Source organism: Aphelocoma coerulescens, chromosome 1 (genome assembly GCF_041296385.1).
Source record: "Aphelocoma coerulescens isolate FSJ_1873_10779 chromosome 1, UR_Acoe_1.0, whole genome shotgun sequence".
Lineage (NCBI taxonomy): Eukaryota > Metazoa > Chordata > Aves > Passeriformes > Corvidae > Aphelocoma > Aphelocoma coerulescens.
In genome coordinates, this window is record NC_091013.1 from 10,959,717 (window position 1) to 10,979,590 (window position 19,874).

The 19,874-nt window shown below is 41.5% G+C and overlaps 1 protein-coding gene across 14 annotated transcripts in view; it reads left to right on the forward strand.

Moving 5' to 3' along the window:
* DMD (dystrophin) overlaps positions 1 to 19,874 on the forward strand; it is a 1,181,986-nt gene that overhangs the window by 1,158,718 nt on the left and 3,394 nt on the right. For 11 of the 14 annotated variants that reach the window (XM_069032238.1, XM_069031841.1, XM_069031916.1 and 8 more), the window contains 3 exons: positions 1,265 to 1,508; positions 1,857 to 1,980; positions 5,964 to 6,056. In XM_069032238.1, the coding sequence (XP_068888339.1) occupies positions 1,265 to 1,508; positions 1,857 to 1,980; positions 5,964 to 6,056 (461 nt within the window). Of the gene's footprint in view, positions 1 to 1,264; positions 1,509 to 1,856; positions 1,981 to 5,963; positions 6,057 to 6,127; positions 6,379 to 14,118; positions 14,151 to 19,874 lie in introns of those variants that run through there. The other 3 variants (XM_069032076.1, XM_069032768.1, XM_069032847.1) reach the window with 2 other exon arrangements.

Sequence of the window (19,874 nt, forward strand, 5' to 3'; positions counted from 1 at the left end):
TGAAATGATGCGTCCTGCTTTAGTTCTTGTTCTGGTCACAGTAATCTTCTTTCATAAGTGTATTTTTTGGGAGGTTTCTGAGGTGCTGTTAAGCTTCCAGACCAAACTGTCAGAGTGTGTTGCGGTTTGCAGGCAGAACTGGCAAAAGGTGTCTGTTCTCACAACCTCAAATAAGAGCGAGTTGGAAAAAGTAAAATCTGGGTCACTGCTTGTGATGAGTAAGCAGTTACCAGAGCATCAAGCTGTTCTTCCCCCTCTGGGAAACTGTAAAGGAACATCCTAGCAACAAAATCCCAGTGCAGTTTGTTAGGCCTCCCTTGCCTATGAAGTTTCTGCTACAAGTTACTATCTTTGCGGTTTTGGACTGTTATCTCTAACAAGGTTTCAGTTTCTTACCTTCTGTGCTTTCCCTGCTTGGTAGATTTTTTTTTTTCATGTGGAGCACTATAGTTTATATTAATCTGTGGAGTGTTTTACTGGAGTAGAGTTGGAGTTTTATGGAATAAAAGAACAAGCTTAGCAGTGCCATCAAGTTACAGCAACACTCTAGGCAGGACAAAGAAGATGGAAATTATAGCCCCAAAAGTTAGTGCAGTTCAGTTTAACAGAGTGGGTCACTAATTTGTCTTCTTCTCATATTAAATTGATAATTTTAGCCCTAGGCTGGAAATGCATTTGCAGATCTGAAGAGAGGAGAGTGATATGACCTGACTGACAGCCAAGTTCTGTGTTTTGCTCTGACTTCTGGTGTGGCTGCCTCTCTGAGGTTTCTCATCTGTAACAGGTGCCAGGTGACACCCACTTTGGTTTAGTGTTTGTGAGGTGCTTTGATCACTCTGAGTCCCCCTTTAGCACTGATGACTCCTCAGGTGTAGCCATGTGTGGAAGGGAACTGGCAGTCCCACTTCTGGGAAAGGATAAAGGGCAGGAAGCTGAGGGAGGGCTGAGCCCAGGACAGACCATACCTGGCTTCTGGAGGGTGTCTGGAGCCTCCTGCATTGGGTGCCCTGGGAAGGAATCAGTTGTGAGTTCAGATGATGCCAAGAGCCTTTAGGCAACTTTGAACCACAGATCCCTCTAATACCAGGTCCGTGTGGATCTGCAAGGAGTGAGCCCACAGGTACGTGGATTCAGGAGAAGGAGAGACAGGTGGTGCAGGTGAGCCCTGGAAAGTGAGACACATCACACCACACAAGAGAAGGTACCTTGTCACTGCCCTGTACAGGAGCCATAAAGCTTTTGCTCCCTTGTCACTTCCCAACAGGAACCTGCAGGCAGAGTATGACCGCTTGAAGCAGCAGCATGACCACAAAGGTCTGTCTCCACTGCCGTCCCCACCGGAGATGATGCCGGTTTCTCCGCAGAGCCCCCGGGATGCTGAGCTCATTGCAGAAGCCAAGCTGCTTCGCCAGCACAAGGGCCGCCTGGAAGCCAGGATGCAGATCCTGGAGGATCACAACAAACAGCTGGAATCGCAGCTGCACAGGCTGAGGCAGCTGCTGGAGCAGGTGAGTCCTCAGGCATTTCTTCTAGGTGTCTGAACAGTCATTTTCCAAACAGAGTGTGAAGTGTTATCAATAACAAGAACATACCAAGAAATCTTATCTGTAGAGGTGAGTCAGAAAAAAGTACAAAATTGTTTTACAGGCTGCAAATGAGAATGTGGAATAAGGTTTCAGTGTTCTTATTTAGGTTTCTTCCTTGTTTTATTCAGAATTAAAATGTATTGGTTGCATGGATGAATTTACTTAAAAACAGACTGAAAATTTTGTGTATTCATGGAATAAATAAAAATTACAGAGGTATAAATTAGTGAGTTGTTAATAGCAGTGTCTTACTTTTTTCTTTTATTTCAGCCACAGGCAGATGCCAAGGTGAATGGTACAACACTGTCATCTCCTTCTACCTCTTTGCAGAGGTCAGGCAGCAGTCAGCCAATGCTTCTTCGTGTAGTTGGCAGCCAGACTTCAGAAACCATGGGTAAGATAACGAAGCTCAGGTTGTCACAAAAAATAATTATGTCCCATTTTCCAGAAGAAAATCCTTAAAGACAGAAAACACTTTTCTGTTTAGTTCAAATGAAATGGACATTTGCAGTGGTCTTTGATGTCATCTGGCTGTTTATACTTTGGATCTTCATTATGATTCAGGCTTTTCTTTTCATCATGATGCAGCTGGAAGCTTGGATATTTTGATATTAAACACAAAGTTCAGCCAGGGCTTGACTTCTGAAAAGAAATGCCACTGAAAAGCTAACTATTCTATTCAGAGTGACTTTCAGTTATTAAGCATGACATGACTGATTTAAATGTACATAATATTAATTATGGCTAAGAGACTAAATGTATGATTAGTCATCCCCATGTTAAATGATGTGATCTTATTTTTAATATGTTGTGGCTCAATCAGTAGGATGGAGCTGTCACTCACAGGAAGTGCTCATCTAGTGGCTTTTCTAAGTATCACATCAGATGTGATAATGAACATCATAAGAGTTGTGGAGTAAGGTTAAGTAATATTCTGTAGCTGGAGGCTGGAATTATTATTTTGGTGCTTTTATTAACTGCCCTGTGGCACTTTCCTAATTTCCTGTCTGTTACATAATTAGTAAGTATTTATTACCAAGTGGCAAGGATTTTCTTCCAGTAAAAAAGCAATCAGTCTTTTCAGCATCTTTAAGCAAATGATTTCACTTATATTACTTCAAGAAGATGATGTTTCAAGTCTGATGGTAATATTCAGCTTCAGACAGAGAAATTTATTTTACGTATATTAGTGAGAGGCTTAAGTGAGACCTTTTCTTTTCACTACTGATAGTGAAAGTGTCAGTGACAGTGAGAAATTTAATGGGAGGGGACATTCTGCTGTGTCTGAAGTGCTGTTGTGGTGGGAGATGCAGCTTTTGGGGGGGCTTTTTATTCCATTCCAAGTGTAAGCAATAATGTCAGCCTATGACAAGATGGGTTCTGTACACTCTGCAATAAAAAATGTGAAATAAATTATACCTTTATTAATGCTTAAGTTGAAATCCTGGGGGTGAGGGTACAATCACAGGTAACAGGAATTTATGGAAAAGTAAAAATGGACCTTTCATTAATCATATTACCAGTGGGGAAACATTTTGTTATACATGCCTTACACAGACTAGATAAAATGTATTAGTGGTGTAATTTGCATCAGCTTTCTGGAGAAATTTCATTAACTTCATCACATAAAATACATTAATTAAAATACACAAGAAAAGATAGGAAGACAATGTTTCCCAGCCATCTTATTAGAAGTCTTGTAGTTTCATATTTCATTCTTTAGTGGGACAAAATACAATAATATACTTCTTTTCATTTGACTCAATATAAAATTAGTCTCATTCACCTCACAAGACTGTAATTAATTGATTTAACACAATAGAGTCGTACAAACTGCTCATACTTTTTAAAGCAAATATTTAGACATTACTTGGTTTTATTTCATTGGTTCGATGGAGCCAATATGTGGGAGGACAGTGAGATGTGGTGGAGTTGTTATCAGTAGGATCATACTGAGACTCAGCAGAGCCATGCTGTTGGCAGCAGGGAGTGGAGCTTATAAAAAGAGTTACTAACCAAGCTAACAAACCGCAACTAATTCAGTTTGTCAAGTCTCCTTTCACACCAGAAAGCTTTGCTTGCTAGGCTGAGAGTTTTCTGAAGCACAGCTTAAAATACTCCTGAATTGTGAAGGGAAACAGAGTGGTGGTGTAAATAATGCTCCCATGCAGCAACTCTGTGCCCAGGAATGAGGGAGCCATAATTTTTGAGAAAATACTGAGGATCTCTAGGTGTCTCAGGCAATGAGGTAATGTAGTGGTAGCTTTTATGTGTTTTTCTCTTTAAAATTAGACCTTAGTTGTTTTTTGCTTTGATTATAGACCCACTGCATTTCTGTCTCTCTGCTTTCCCGAGGAGAGATTGCTGTGAAAGGTGATCCAACCAGCAGTGTTTTAATAACAGCAGTGTCCCACTCAAATCCTCATTTGCAAATAGGAGAAGTTATTCCTTGTTAACCTGAAGTACACCTGGACAAGTGGAAAGGTTCTGCATTTCTCCTCATAGAGTCCCAGTGGGAAAGTCCTTATCCTTGGCCTTTCTCCCCCAGCAGTGTAGCAGCAGAGGAGGTTCTCTGAGGTGTGTGAGGCAAGAGGCTGCTGCTGAACTTTAATTTGTTCAGGTACCACCAGAACATTTGAGACTCGCTCGGTTCTCCAAACCTTTTGTAGAAATACAACTGGGGAAGGCTCTTCTGGGTAAAGAGAGGAGACTGAGGTCTGAAGGTATCTTTATTTCTGTCAAGTTGCTTGGGTGATGTCTCATTTTGTCATTTACAAGAAAATGCTCAGAAAAAAAATCATCCAAATGAGGAAAAAAAAATTACTGCATTTTAAATAAAAAATACAAAATTTTTGAGAGTCAACACCATTCAGCTTGTATCAACACGTAGGAGGACATTTGGAAATCAGTATCTGTCTTCAGTTCTTGACCAGGACAGCAGAACCACTGCCCTTTATTCAGATCTTTAGGGCCAGAAGGCTTTTCTTCAGGATGATAAAATCCTCAGAGTGGATAGAAGCAGAAGATCTCGCTCTGAGTTTTCACCTTGACATCCAGCAAAGGCTGCAAGGACATTGCTTTGCTAAGACACCTCTGTCAGTGCAATGCTTGATGCAAAAGTAACTCATGGTGTGAGTTGATTTGTGTGAACCCAGCACCACTTGAAAGCTGAACAAACAGCAAGCAGCCTCAGCAACTATTTTTAGACCATTAATGGAATAAAAGAAGCTGATACAAAGACCATCATTTATATGAATTAAGTGCTTCTTGCAGGCACTCTATCCCACTTCTTGTGCTGGAGTGGGAGAAATCACTCTTGGTCAGAAATAACTCTTGTTAAACTCTTGGCTTAAATATAGGCAGCCCTGAAATGCTCCTTTAATATCCCTTTTTCTCGGTTTTTCACTAGCATGGAGCACCTCAACGTTTAAAGAACGCAAATGTTAACAGAAAATCAGACAGTTTCCTACTCAAGTAGGGCAAGACACGTTAGAATAAAGGGTCATTAAGTCATTTTCAAAATAAGTATGTAACTCAGTTACTGCAGCAGGCAAAATTGCTTTTGTGTTTTAATAGAGATAAAAGCCATCTAGTAAAAAAGGAGAATCTCACTCAAAGTATATCCTTTAGGTGTGTGTTTTTTTCCCCAGGTGCTTTATTTATATTGGAGGCTAGGATCTGCATTAAAAACAACATACTGATTTTAGTTATACGAAAGCATGAGCAAAAAAATCCAGTAAAAATAAAATTTATTGAATTTCCCATTAAGCTGCTGCCCTATAATCAGGTTATAGAAATTATTCAGTGGGAGAAATGTATTTTGCTTTATTAAACTGCTGCTAAACTCTTTTACAGTACAATTGAGTGTTCTTGGGCGCCAATCTGATGCAATTAAACTGTCAGAAATATTAATACTGATGCAGATGAGAATCTGGGTTTCTACTGATTTGCACAGCCAGGCAAAGGAGTGCCAACATGAACCCAGCACTATTAGAAAGCTGCTCAACAGAAGCACTCACAACAGCAATATCTTTTTCCATTAATAGAATAAGAGAAGCTGAAACGATGAGTGTCAAATATGGAACTAGATGTTCCTAGCAGACATTTTACCCTACTTCTTTTACTAGAGTAGATTATTTATTAAATCCCCTTTTATGAATTAAAATAGTGTTAATTGTCTCAAATTCACTGTTTAATTTCCCTTAGATCCATATAAACAAAGAGAACAGTAACAGTCAACAAAATTCACCTTTGAAATTTTTATTGTACACTAAGCAGAAAATGTGTCTGAGTGAACAGCTTTAGCTTTGAGGAGGACTTGGGCAATGCAGACTGTTAGCACAGACTCTCATGCAGTGGTGTGGATTTGCTTTGCAGGTGAGGATGAGCTGCTCAGCCCTCCCCAGGACACAAGCACAGGTTTGGAGGAAGTGATGGAGCAGCTGAACAACTCCTTCCCCAGCTCCAGAGGTGAGCGCTGCTGCCTGGGGCAGATGAGAGGGAAGAAGATAAAAGTGCTTTCTGTTCCTTGATGTTTTCAGGGGGTTGTGTTTTGGTATCAAGTTTTTTGCTGCCCTTTGTTTTCATTTTAACAATAGCTGTAGAGAAACCTATCTTGTTTAGAGTGGAGAAACAGCCTGTTCCTCCTTACCTTAAGCTACCTCCACAGGCAGCCCTTGCCAGATCTGTGGATGAAGCAATGCCTTTGTGAGACTCTTTCTTCACCAAGCATTTTCTTTGCTTCCCTTTTGCCATGTTCCTTTTCTCACAGTTTTCCTCCTTTTTTGGTTGATCCCCCTTGATGATTTATTTTTTAATACATGTCTTAGCACATTTTTATTCTGTCCTTATCTTTCTCCAAGAATGTGGTTTGAAATAAAATTAAAGTTCTAAGTCAAAGTTCTCAACCATGTGGCCCTCAGGTCCAGAGGCACGGAGGAAAAATGAGTAGGGTGCTTGTTTGTGCTGCGTAGGCTGCACTTGTACATACAGCCACAGCATTTCTTCCAGTGATTCTATTTTGCTCATTCCTGTTGTTTGCTAAAAATAAGCATTTGTATTACCAGGATTTACTTGTTCAGCCTTTTTTTCATTTAAGAAATTCTTTTCTGAGCCCAGAAGAAAATACTCTGCTGCCAAGAAAAATGGCTGAGATTCCCTAGCAGGAGATGGGGAGTTTGGGATATTGGCTGTTGCTGTAAAAAGGAGGCTCAGACATGAACCCCTTGGCAAGAGCAGGTCCCGGTATTGCCAGCCTGATAAGTAGATTTCAGGGGGCATTGACTCCCTGCAGGGCTCTTGCACAGATTTCACACATCACCCAGGGGCTCTTCTTTAGGAGGTAAATGCACTAACCATTGTACTAAACTTCCAGTGGAGACAGGTTTTCTCCATCCTTTGCTTTCAAAGCAAGTTCAGCTCTCACCAGATACCATCTGTGAGGTGTCTGGTGAGGGAAAAAAGTCAATATAAACTGTATGAAATCTCATTATAGATCCAAAGATGGAATCATTGAGAAAGATATCATTGAATAAAGTCTAATACAATAAATTGTTAACTGCCCTCAGCTCTATTTCTACATTATGTCAAAAAGTCTTAGGTCCAGCCCTCATTTTGCCTAGATAATTGCTATGTGAGACAACAGATTAAAAACCTTTCTAATATTGCTGTGTGGATAAAAAATGGACTTATTTTTAAAGTTGCTGTGTACACAAGGTTACAACAGGCAGTGTTTTCTTATCAGTGACCATCATTTGTGTAAATATGTTGTACACAGATCTTGCACAGTCACATGTATCTAGATGTAGGTATCCCATGTGAAAAAAAAAATTCACCAAATGTGATAGCTAATTTGTATTCATAGCTGATGACACTGGCAGTGTTTCTTTTTAAAAACAGGATTAGTTTTCAGTGAAATAGGAGCAATTTATGAAACAAAATTTAATGAGATATTTGAAATAGAGTGGTTCAGTTCCCATGTAGAATAAATAGGTAGAGGTCAGTCTGTTAGGCATCACCTTCTGCTCACTGAGAATAGAAAAGGGTTTTTTATCTTACTAGTGAAAAATAAAAAGCTTCATGAAACAAACTGAGAGAATGTAAAATTTAATAGGGAAAAAAGTGAAATTCATAAGATCAGATAATATTTTAATTTTGTAAATTAAGCTGTAGCTTCAGATTTTCATTCTCATGATGCAAAAAGTGGACATTTATCTAGAGAAAGAATGTATTCCCGTATTTTGTTTCTCCATTCAGTAACTGTGTTGAAAATGCAGTAGATGATCACAGGCATCCACAAGAGGTATTGCAGCTTCTATACTTCCCAGTCTGAATAGCAGCCATGGAGAACAAAAAATACTCTCTAGCTGGGTGGAGGGCTGTGAGTGAGGAGGGGGCACAGCCATTGACATGAGTCCCCCCCCCAGCCAAGTCATGAGAGGAGCTCCTGGTGCAGCAGCCAGGAGCAGGCACAGCCCAGCAGAGCCAGGCTTCCCACAGGACTTCTCTTTAAGGTCTTGGCCAAGGCACGTTGTCAGGCTGAGCCAGAATCTGCCTCTTCCCCTCTCTTGGGCTATACAAAAAGATTAGTCCAGCTGGGAGAGAAACTTCTTCAGTTTTTCGGGAATTGTACCAGGTTTTGGCTAAAGAGATTAGGACCTTGATTAGGTTTCTGTGTTCTTCATGTCTGTTTTGATGTGCTTGCATGAATACCAGGTTAGTGTAATTCCTTTTGGCTGAGATAAAGGAATGGTCAGGCTCTCTGGAAGAAGTAGTTTGCCCTACAGCCAGTGCAAATGGATTTCCATTCATTAGTTGATAGAGGCTGCTGAGAGCTCATGTAAACTTCTGTTATTGAAGTTTTCTTCTATTCCCAATTTAATAATTCAGTTAAATTCAGCTGATACCTGTCTACACAAAGCTTACATCCAACATCTGACGTGCTGCAGCCTCATGCAGGCACCATGACATGAAAGATGCTATGGTTGGTCAGATTCCACAGACATCAGGGATCTGATTTAAAATTTTCAAGAGTGCAGGAAGAAGAAAAGGAAGCAGAGTTGATTGGTCTCAACAAACTACTGAATCAGGAACCTTTTTGCTGTTGAGAGGTGCAAATCTGTATCTCAGATTTCTAATCTATAATAGAAGATGAAAGTGCCATTGCAGTAGAGTGAAAGCAGCCTGAGAAGAGGGCAGAGTGTAAGGACTCAGGCGTGGCACAAGTGAAATTTCGTTTCTTTCCATTGCAAGGTGTGTTGAATCTCAGGTTACAGGTGTGAATACCTACCTCCAATAGGTGTTTGGGAAACACAAGAATAAACCCAGACAAGCAATAGCACAGCCTATAAACAATACATTTTCTTATATTGATTCTATTAAGTAGTATTAAAAACTTGTCAGATAGCAGAAAGGCAGTCATCTGCCATTCAGAAATAGGCTGTGATACAGGAGCTGAGGGAGCTGGGGTGGTTTACCCTGGAGAAAATGAGGCTCAGGGGAGGCCTTATCACTCTACAAGTACCTGAAAGGAGGTTGAAGCAAGGTGGGGGTTGGTCTGTCCTCCCAAGTGTCAAGCAGTAGGACAAGGGGAAATGGCCTTAAGTAGTGGCAGGAGAGGTTTAGACTGGATATTAGGGAGAATTTCTTCAGAAAAAGGCTTGTCAAGCCTTTTTCTTGGAACAGGATGCCCAGGGAACCATGGAGGTATTTAGAAGACATGGAGATGTGGTACCTGGGCACTTGGTTTGGTGGGGGGCTTGGCAGTGCTGGGTTAACAGTTCGACTCAATGGTCTTAAAAGTCCTTTCCAGTCTTAATGATTTTATGAAATATGTTTTCTTTGTGGCCTGTAAGCATGTTAAATTTCAAGCTAAATATCAGCATGTCACAGCATAGGATCTGGCAGGCCTTTTGAATCAGGGACATAATTCTGGGTGTCCTATTGCCACTAGAATAACAGCTTGGAGGAGTTCAGAACAATATGACAGAAGCAAATTGGACTTTGAAGGCTTTGGTTGTGGGAAAAGTTCAGAGCTGAACAAGCAGTGAAGAGAGAAAAGGACTGAATTTCTGGGCTTGAGTGCACAGAACTTGGGCGTCACAGACATATTTAGCCTAAATATTGTCAAAAGCACCTGAAGTGTAAGACTTGCTCAGGTTGGGAGATAGTTTACTAATGCAAGTAGTGGCTCTTATTTTGGAGTTCTGAAACAAATCAGTAAAATGTAGGAGTAATTGTCACTCACCTGGAGATATATTCCTTATGATTATGATATTTTTCAAGCTTTTGCTGCACAGAGTTGTTTTTAAAAGGATATCAAGGCTTCATAGGATCATTTTGAATGTATTTTAGAGAAGCAAGTGTAAAACAGATGGTGTCATAGACCTGCACAAGCAAACCTCAGATGCAGTAACTTACGTACCTTATACCTTTTATAGGGTTTTTCATTTGTTTCTTCAGTTTAACCTTCTGGCAGTTCTTGGCATTTCCTAAACAGACCAGGACTTACCTGCTCCTTGCACAGCTGGCTGTTGGTGCCAAAAGATGTTTCATTTCTGGAGAGAGAAATTCTGCTGAATACCTGATGATTGCTATCCTTAAGGAGTTTTTCTTTCATTTTAATCTAAAAGGTTTCCCATACACTCGTCTTTTACTTTGCTGCTCCCAGCAAATTCACAACTGCTGCAGCTGCTTCAAACAGCTGCTGTGCTAACTCAAAACAGATGTCAAAGCCAGAGGTCTGACATTTAGTGGAAATCTACCATTAAATGCCACCTCAGTGGTTTATTTGACCCTGCTCGATAATGGGCCACAGAGGAAAACATTTTCACGCCGTATTTGTGCTCAAACTACTAAATCTCCAGGGAATTGGTTCACAGTTAGAAAGTAAGATTGGCAGGCCAGTGTTTTCAAAGCCAAATTCAGCCCTCCTGCAGCACTGAGGGCGAAGAAGTTGCATCACTTCAGGTGGCTCTCGTGGTGGACCAGGCTGAGTTTTGCAGTTATGGTTTCATGTCAAATGCTTTCTGTGAATGAAAGCTCAGAGAGGAATTTAGGGGCAGAAGTTCTTGAACTAACTGAAGCTGGTGAGAGAGCTTCACAGATTTGCAGTGCTGGGCCCCCTGCTGGGAGATAATGAAGAAGTGGGAGCAAAAACTTGTTAGAAATAAGACCATGATGGCTTAAAAGAGCTAAAAGGCTGTGACATAAGGTGAGAACATTTGGACAGACACTGGTCTTCACAATTTCACAAAGTATTGCTTAACACTTTTGTGGTGTGGTGCAATAAATGAATGACAAGAAGAATAGCACCCTTTTTTAGGAGTTTTATTTTTATCTCAGTCACATTAAAACACACCAATCACATTTTCTCCCCTCACTTGCACATCAGCCAGACTCTGTCATGAATGGAACTAATGTCCTAAGTGGAACTAGCAACTTTCAGCACTGCAAATAATACAGTTTCTCTTATTCTGACAGCAAAATGTCTTATGATGCAGACTTCTCTTTTCACTTTACTGAGTAAGTGGAAGAGTACCCTGGAGTTGCTGTACTGTGGAGTATTCTGCAAATACTCTTCCAGTTGAGATACTGCAGCCTCTCCTGGATTGTGTCACCTTCTCAGTGCTGTGGTCCTGCATCCCACCACAGTGAGCCCAGGCAACTGAGATCCCTCATTGCTCCCCTTTGGCACAACAGAACTGATCTGTCTGAGCTTCTCTGGAGATGGGACAGTGGTGGGGTGGACTAGCTCTTCCCTGTCTTATAATACTCAGTTCTGGTGTAAACTAAGAATATGGTAATAAATTTAACAAAACTTCAAGGAATTTTTCTTTCATTTTGAGAAAAAAGGCTCTTTGCAGACCCAGATCTCTTTTTTGTGCAGCCTGTCCCTTTCCTGAGCTCAGTGAGAGGGGCAGTGCAGTACTTGCTTTGTGCTCTGTGTTTTGACCTGGATCTGCAGAGAGTCCTCCATGAAGTTTTTGGTGGTGCCTCTGCTTTTAGGTTTGATGTGGTCACTTGCTGTGTACCTTTGCCTGTGATACAATGCCGTGTAGCTTTCAAAAAAAAAAAAGAAAAGAAAACGTCTTATATTTTGTAAGGGCAGGAAATGTTGATTTGAGCAGGAATAATAGATAATTAGGCACCCACGGATTGCATATCAGAACTGCAGCAATATAGACAATCTTCTTCCTCTGCAATTTATGCCAAACCATGCTCCTTGCCTTAAAACTTAGAAACACGCATTCATTCATATGCAAAGAAGAAAATAACGTAAAATCCATTAAACCCTTTTTAATCTTCCTCCAGAAGAAATTAGCTGTTGCTGTAGTAGCACGGATCTTTGCTGCATTTAACAAATTCTAGGGCTGATTACTCACCACAGACTGTCCTCAGCAGCTGTTTTGTGTGGTGCTGAGCTACCCCAGTTACCTTTAAATGCATTCATTTCCAAGCAGAATCCAGTCTGTCTCATGTAGATTTAAATTAAACACTGTGTACCTGCAGTTGTAGGTGCTTGTGCAGACAGGAAGGAGTTTCTTAACACCTCCAGTATTTTTCCTGTAGGCAGTTCCTTTTCTCTTCTTGACCCAAACTGAACTGTGGGCCCAAGATAACCTCCTGCTGGGTCCTATTCCTGCCCCAGGACTCTTTCAAACCAAGCTGTACAATGCTGCAGTTTCTGGAGTCCTTAAGCTGACCTAAACCCTGGGGCTCTTCCTCAGAAAGTGACCAAAGTATGCAATAGATTTTATATCTTCCTTTCCAAGGATTTTCTGTTACATAATTTATATTGGTGAGATATTCTCATCTCCCCTTTTGGAAGGCATTTTTTAGGGAATTCATGACTCCTGTTAAAAGTGCCAGAGGAGGTCTCAGGCTATATAGACACACATGTAAGTCCTAGAAGGTTAGGCAGGCCTTTGAGGTGGAGTCCTTAGAATTGAAGTGGCACCTCTCCTGGCCACCAAGCCCTGGTACCTCTGTGCTGCACCAGCACGTGTGGTACAGACATCACTGAAGTCAAGGACTCCCTTAGGAGCAGAATAAAAACCCATGAGCAGAGCATGTTGTTAACAAACATATTGCTATCATTTTCAATAGGAAGTATGCTGCTGGGGAGAGGGAGGGGACAGGAAGGGACTAAAACTTCCTCTGTCCAGTAAATGGCAACTTTTGTTGTCCAGGCCTTCAGAGGCTGCCTCAGCCCTTTCCACTGCCTGGAGTTTGTGGATGAGCTGTGGCTCTGGCCCGTGCTGGTCAGTGATGCCATTCCTTTCTCTGCCCCCTCCTCCTCTCCTGTACTGCCTCTGCTCAGCCTTGCTCTGCTGTTGACTCTTGTTCTGTGACTTGTAAAATACCCATAAAGCTGTTTATTGCCTCTCTTCCCTTCTCCTGCAGGCTGCCATAGAGCAAAACTTGACAGCAATTATTAGGTTACTGTTAGGTTGACTGGTGTATTCTCCCATATATGTCTGTCTCTCTCCCCAATGTCCCACGCATCATTTAAAATTGCATCATTCACAGCAGCTCTGGGGCAAAGATCATCCTCTTTCTTGAACAGCATCTGCTGCAGTGACTTTCTCACTAGGACTGCAAGCCTGGCCACAGCAGAGCTGCCAGTCGTGTGACAGTGACAATGGGTCACTGCTTCTGGGGACAGTGAGCGTCTTACTGTTACTGGCTGTGTGGTGGGAAGGAGGACAGGGGGGTGTTTCTGCTGTTGATTAACACCTGGCTTTCCTTTTTTAAAACAAATGTGCTGTGAGAAGTGTTTGAGAAGAATCAGCATGATCAAAGTATGTCTTCTGTGAAGGCTTGTTAGGAACATCTTTTCAGCTAAACCCATTTTTGGCTCCATTTTGGTAGTACTTGAACTTGATGAGATACTTTCTCTTTTTTCCCTTTTTACTTGAACTTTTTTTCTCTGTTTTCTCCCTCTGCCCCTTCAGCTTTACCATGCTTGCAGGTCAGCATGTTGCAAACATATTTGGAAATATATTTATCCTGAATGTGTGTTGCATTCCAGTGTACTTCTCCCCGTGTGAAATATGTGTGTACAAATAGGCATGTATAACAATGCATACCTCAATGTATGTAGGCCATAATACAGTGTGAAGTGTCTGGATAAATTCATTTGACATTGGGGGAAATGTTTTTACCACTTACACTGATTGCTAGAAGTACTCAAATTATGCTAATTAAGATGCTCAGAAAGTGAGTTCAGATCTTGTCTGCAGTCCTTATTTTCAACTGACAGGTGTGTAAATTGGTGTTAGTAGTTTTCTCAAGTGTTCTTGAGAGGTTAAACCAAGCCACAGGTTACAGAACTGTTGTTGAATAAATCAGCTCAGAATCATCAGGGGATTTCAGTGCACTTTCGGTCTTTGTTTAAGCAGAAATGCAATTTTTAATGTTAAATTTCTAAATGGAAATTGAAGTGTCTTTTGCAGTATAAAATATATATTCATGTGTGGTTTTTTACCTTTCTTTCTGATATTTATTCCACTTCCTCTCTCTGTTCCTAAAGGAAGAAATGCCCCTGGAAAGCCAGTGAGAGAGGTTAGTGAGACGCAGGCTCACTGCCATGGCTTCTGTTTGTCACAGCTTGCTTTCTGTGCCCAGCATGCGTGTGACACAGCACGGGGTTGCTTGGGTTTGGTGAGGGGTGGGGTGGTTTTGTTTTGCTTTGGGTTTTGTTTGGTTTTGCTGAGTGCATTCCCCATGTGTGCTGTAACAGTGGTGTACCTCTCAACTTTCAGTGGAGACAATGTCAGATCAGGGATCTGCATTTTCTTACACACTCCCAGAGGTGGAAGATCAGGAATGGGGAGGAGAAAATAATACATTGAAATTAAGCCTCTGATTGATAAATGTTGTCAGTAAATATGCTGCAGTCACTGACTATAATATGTTCTGTTGCTCTTGTGTGTAAGCACAACAAGGAGACTGGGGTCTCTTGCTGTTCTGCTTACAAACTCACAGCTGTATTTACATCCATGTGCCAATATACCAACCATCTTCTCCAGTGATTAAACAGTCTTTATATATATATATTTTTAGAACAGTGAGAGTTGAGAGGTATAAGAGATTCAGGTGTTTTAATTTCCTGATATACTATTGCAGAATGAAGAGTGCTACTAACATTCACCAGCTCCACAGTGTTGTCTTCAGCAATGCAAATGGGCCATGGTTTTCACTGTGCACTTCGGACATGGTTGGTTTGATGCAAAATAGGTTTTGGAATTTGTGTGTCACTGCTCATTAATGGAGGAAAGTGTTCTGCACTGTGTTGTCACAGCTCCTTTGAAAGCATTTCCAGAGAGCCTTGATTTTTCCTCTGTGAAGCTGCTCTTCACTCGCCAACCATATACAGCGTTTGAAAGATGAATTTCTAGTGAAAATTATTATTAAAGATAAAATATTCAGAGACTGCCTGAGTGCAGTTGCAGTAGCTGTGAAATGACCTTTTCCACACAGAAGGCAGTCAGTGTGGATGAGGCAGGAATTGAAGGATAACCTGGTTTGCAAACTTCTACTGGTGCCAAGGGAGGGGCTCATGGAAACACAGGGCACTGGGGTTCTTAGCAAAGCTGCTGTGATTCCCCAGTCACTGGCAGGCTACCCTGGAAAAGCCAGGATTTGTCCTGATCTGGTGCCTTGAAATACAGAGGTTCTCTGCTTTGGCTGTAGGTGCTGGGGCAGGTTCAGCTGCTTCAAGGTATAAGATCTTTGGTGCAGATTAAGTCTGTTCTCAAATGGCTGATCCTCTCATATAGATCAAAAAAGAGTGGTTGGGATAGCATCAGCAGAATGTACCAATCCAGAAATTTTATGGAAAATACTTCACATTCAGCCCTGCTTGTTCTCATCTCATACACCCTAAGAACTGTTCTCCCATTCAGCAAAACAGGTCACTGATTTCCACTATCCTCATTCATATTTATACATATTACTCGAAAAAAAATTTCTGCAGAGGGCATACTTGATACAAGTAATTAACAAAAAAGGAAATTAGATTTGGCATGTTTCTGCCTGATCTGATTCCAGAAGTTTAACCCTAAAAAATTGACTTCAGTGAACCACTCTCCAGCTGAGTTAGTGCTCACTGATGGTTCTGGAGGGGCCTTGGTAACTTGCAAAGGTGAATATAAAATGCAATTGTCCACTTGCTTATGAAGGATATGAGCTAAGGTATAGAAGAGCTTTTGCTTTAGGTGTGAGTCCATATGTGCAGTGGCAGATCCTGTGGTTTAAAACCCACCTGGCCAGGTTTCGATTCCATTAGTCACATTTGGTATTGTCATTGTGTGTAATCCCATGGATTTTGTGGCATTACTCAATATGAATAAGGGTATCAAAATCCAGTCACAAACAGGAAGGATTTTTCTTTTGTCAGGAAAAGGTTAGAAATCTCTTCTGCTGGAAAAGGCCATGCATTGTGTTGGGATTTCTCAATTTACTTTCCATCCACTCTTTCAAGTCTGAATGCTCCCCCTTTATTTCTCTGACAAACTCTAGTATAAGATTGGTATTCTGTTACTGTGCCCACACCCATGGGCCTTAATTCCATTAGTCCCTAAAGCAAATTCAGCAGATGTGAAACACATCGTTCTCTATGTGACAGGAGTGATGTAGTTAGGGATTGCAGAAATAGGTGTCTTCTGCTTTCCAAGCAAATGGCAGCTGTGGATTTTATGAGTTGAAGTTAATACTGTCCATGTCCATTTTGAGCTTTATTGCTGCATTTCAAAGTGTCTACTAGTTTTTTTTTCTTACGCAGCAGCATTTTTCAACCTTTCAGTGCCTCAAGCACAGAGAAGTCTTTCTCAGCTTTAATGTTAAAAAAAAAAAGAATGGAATTAATGCCTTCTTTGATAGCATTACTTTAGAAGTATGAATAATAATGGAAAGTTCTGATTTGTATTTTTCTAAGCTTTTAGGACAGTATTTCTCTCATTTGCTTCTTAATTAAAAATGTCAATGTCCTAAGTTTCAGTATGTGAGAGGGCAAGTGAGCAGCATTCAGTGGAAGCAGCAGAGCCCTACGGAAGCAGTGAACTCGAGCACCAGTTTAGGTGCAGACATTTCAGAAGGGGGTGCACTCATTGCACATACAGTACCAGAAAATCATCATGTCTTTTGTTCACAGCTCTTTGCACTCTCAGTTGACCTGGCTGTTACTTTCATGTCCAAGAGAGGCAAAAATCCTGCTGGAAGTGCAGTGACACCCAGCTGAGGGTCTGCCAGTTGTGTGGCTGGAGCACAGCCACCACCTGCTCCTCTGGCCCATCCTGCCATCCCAAGGCTGTCCCAGAGACCTGGGAGCATCCCCTGCTGCTGCATTTACAGCCCAGCTGTCAACACAAACTGCAGTCAGCAGTGCTTTATGGTCATGCTCTGAGCTCTAAACTCAGATGGCTCCAGAGAAGACATGATTGTTCAGTTTTTATGCAGAGAAAATGAAGACCTGTGGTGGAGAGGGAGTGTGGATGCTGTGGGGGAGAGGGAGCTGTATCTCCTTGATCACTGCAGCATGCATCTGTGCAGCTTTTGAGGAGGGAGATCAGATTTGAAGCATGGTTATTTCAAATATACAATACCAACTAACAGAGAAAGGAAAAAAATTACTATTGGACGTTTCTGTAATTTTTAGGTATTAAGAAGTACCTAGGGATTTGTGGGTCCTTAAGGACTTCTAATTGCCTGAACAATTTAACAGTTTATACCTGTGGCATATGTCTGAAAGGTTTTTTTGTCTGTGTTTTTGGTTGAAGTTATTCTTTCTAGACCTAGCCCTTTTTTGACAGAACAAATAGTATTAATTTCTGAGGATGCAGTTTAGCAGTCTGGGTTGTTCTAAGCCTTCGAAAGGGTGATCAGTCTTCCTGGGAATGAGCGGTGTTGAAATCCTGAAGAGCCCTGGAGTTTTCTAGAAACAACAGATTGCAACAAATCTGAATGAGAGACCATGACCCCATGGGCAGCCTCTCACAGCTGGCTACCCAGTCACAGCATCACTCTGGTTATACCAGAGGGGTTGATTCCCATAAAGCCATGTCAGAGTTTCAGGTAAGTAGAGCAGCCCAGTGCTTCTGTTTGGACAAGCATCTCCTGTATGTTCTTGATTTCATATGGCTTTGTCAGATTTTCACTTGAGATGGTGTAAGTTGCAGGATTGATCTCAGTCTGCATGATGCCAGTGACAGAGATTATCCCTTACAGCTAAAATAAATGTGGTAGGATACATTTACTTTAAAATAAACGATGTTTTGACCAAAACTTGGCAGGAATCTTTCATACGCAGTTACTTGTCATACTGATGAGCAAATTACAAGGTTTTGCTTCAGATGAATAGGATGGCTATACATTTATGACTTATAGGTGAAATTGCTGATTGATGCATCTGTTTCTTTGAACATTAGTGCAGTTAGCAAACTGTCACGAGATACCAGATACCAGAACCAAGTATTTTTTTGTATTTATATCTGGAAAGCTGTGTCACAGCACAGCTCACTGTTGAATGGGCAGCTTCTTGAATAGTTCTTGTTTAGATCCAGCCTAGTTTTGTGTAATGAATGCTAAATTAAAAAAAAAAAATCTAGCAACTTTAAAAAACCAGCATCTGAATGTAGAAGGTGGTAGTACTCCAGAAGAAAAAAATCCTGAGGTCATTCAGCCTAGGGAAGAGAAAGCTTCAGGGAGACCTTCCAGTACTTTAAGGGGCTTGTAAAAAGGAGGGAGAGGGACTTTTATCAGGGCAGATAGCAATAGGACAAGGGGCAGTGGTTTTAAACTGAAAAAGAGCAGGTTTAGATCAGATGTTAGGAGGTAATTCTTCACTCAGAGGATGGTGAGGCACTGGCACAGGTTGCCCGGAGAAGTTGTGGATGCCCCACCCCTGGAAGTGTTCAAGGCCAGATTGGATGGGGTCCTGAGCAACCTGGTCTTGTGAGTGGCATCCATGCACAGGGCAGGGAGGTTAGAACTAGAAGATTGTCAAGATCCCTTCCAACCCAAACTGTTCTAAGGTTCTCTGAATAGTTCTCATATTTTTATATTCCATAAAACCTGCTGAACTAAGGTCACTCCAGGCTTTTATTTACTGTAGAAATGTCAGCAGTGCATTAACTAGCACAATATGTGAGCATTGGGAAGAGGATGGTGAGTCTGATTTTCCCCACAGGGGAGGTTCATTCCTGTTGCAGTTGTGTCGGGAGGCGAAGCCACCATGTAGGTGTGCAGTGGTAAGAGTCAGGCTCCAGCACAATACATGAAAGGCATATCCTGGATGCCCTGCTCATGTCCTTCCTCCGCTTGGGTGCTCCTTCCTCAAGGACCATGCATGATGAGGACTCAGCATTCAGACTAATGCAAAGCATTTCTGAGAACCAGAGTTCTGAGCAGATGGCATTGCACTTCCCTGTGTTTTTCCAGACAAATACTCTATCACAAGTGCTCCCAGAGAGTAACTCAAACCCCCTCAGGCCAGGGTGACATACAACTTTTTGAGTAATACTTCCCCTCTTACAAGTGTTCAGTTGCTGGCACTTTGCAGCATGGAGTCTTCTTGAATTGGAGGTCACATGCACTTCTTTGCATTTAAATAAATCTTTCTTTAATGATTATTTTCTAACTCCTCTTTTAACTCATTTATGTGTTTGGCCTCAACATCAGCCTGTGGCGATGAGTTCAGTAATACAATTATGTGCTGTGTGGAGTATCATTTCCTTCTGCTTGTTTTAAGACCTTCTGTCTGCTCATTCCTCCTTGTCCTTGCAAGAAATCTTGAACACTCAGTCCTTGGTTTGGACGCTTATTTTGCAGGGTGCCTAGATCTTAGTTATATTCCCTCTTCAGTCATATTTTTTTGGGAGGGAGACTCCAAATAAGGTTCAGCTGTTTAAACCATGATGTCTCTATCATTTGAGGTGCCAGAGCATATTTGAGACAGTTATAGAGGTCTAAAAATCTCACACAGCACTTGCAAGAGAGAGACACTTTCCTGAACAGCAGTGGGAGACCCAGACAAGGCATGCCAGGGGCTAAAAAGGCAATTTTTGGCAATTCATTCTCCCCATCCTTGAGTCTGTTTGGTCTGTAATTTAATGAAGCCATTTCTTACCATCACCATTTGCTGCACTGGTGGACATGAGTGTGAGAAGTTGCAGGTTTCATCTCCAGAATTTTATGGTTTGTTTATTCATCACTTCTGTCAAGGAGGCTGTGGTTATACCATCTTAGGGTTTCAGAGTGGTTATGGGTGAGGGGGAATGCACAAGTGAA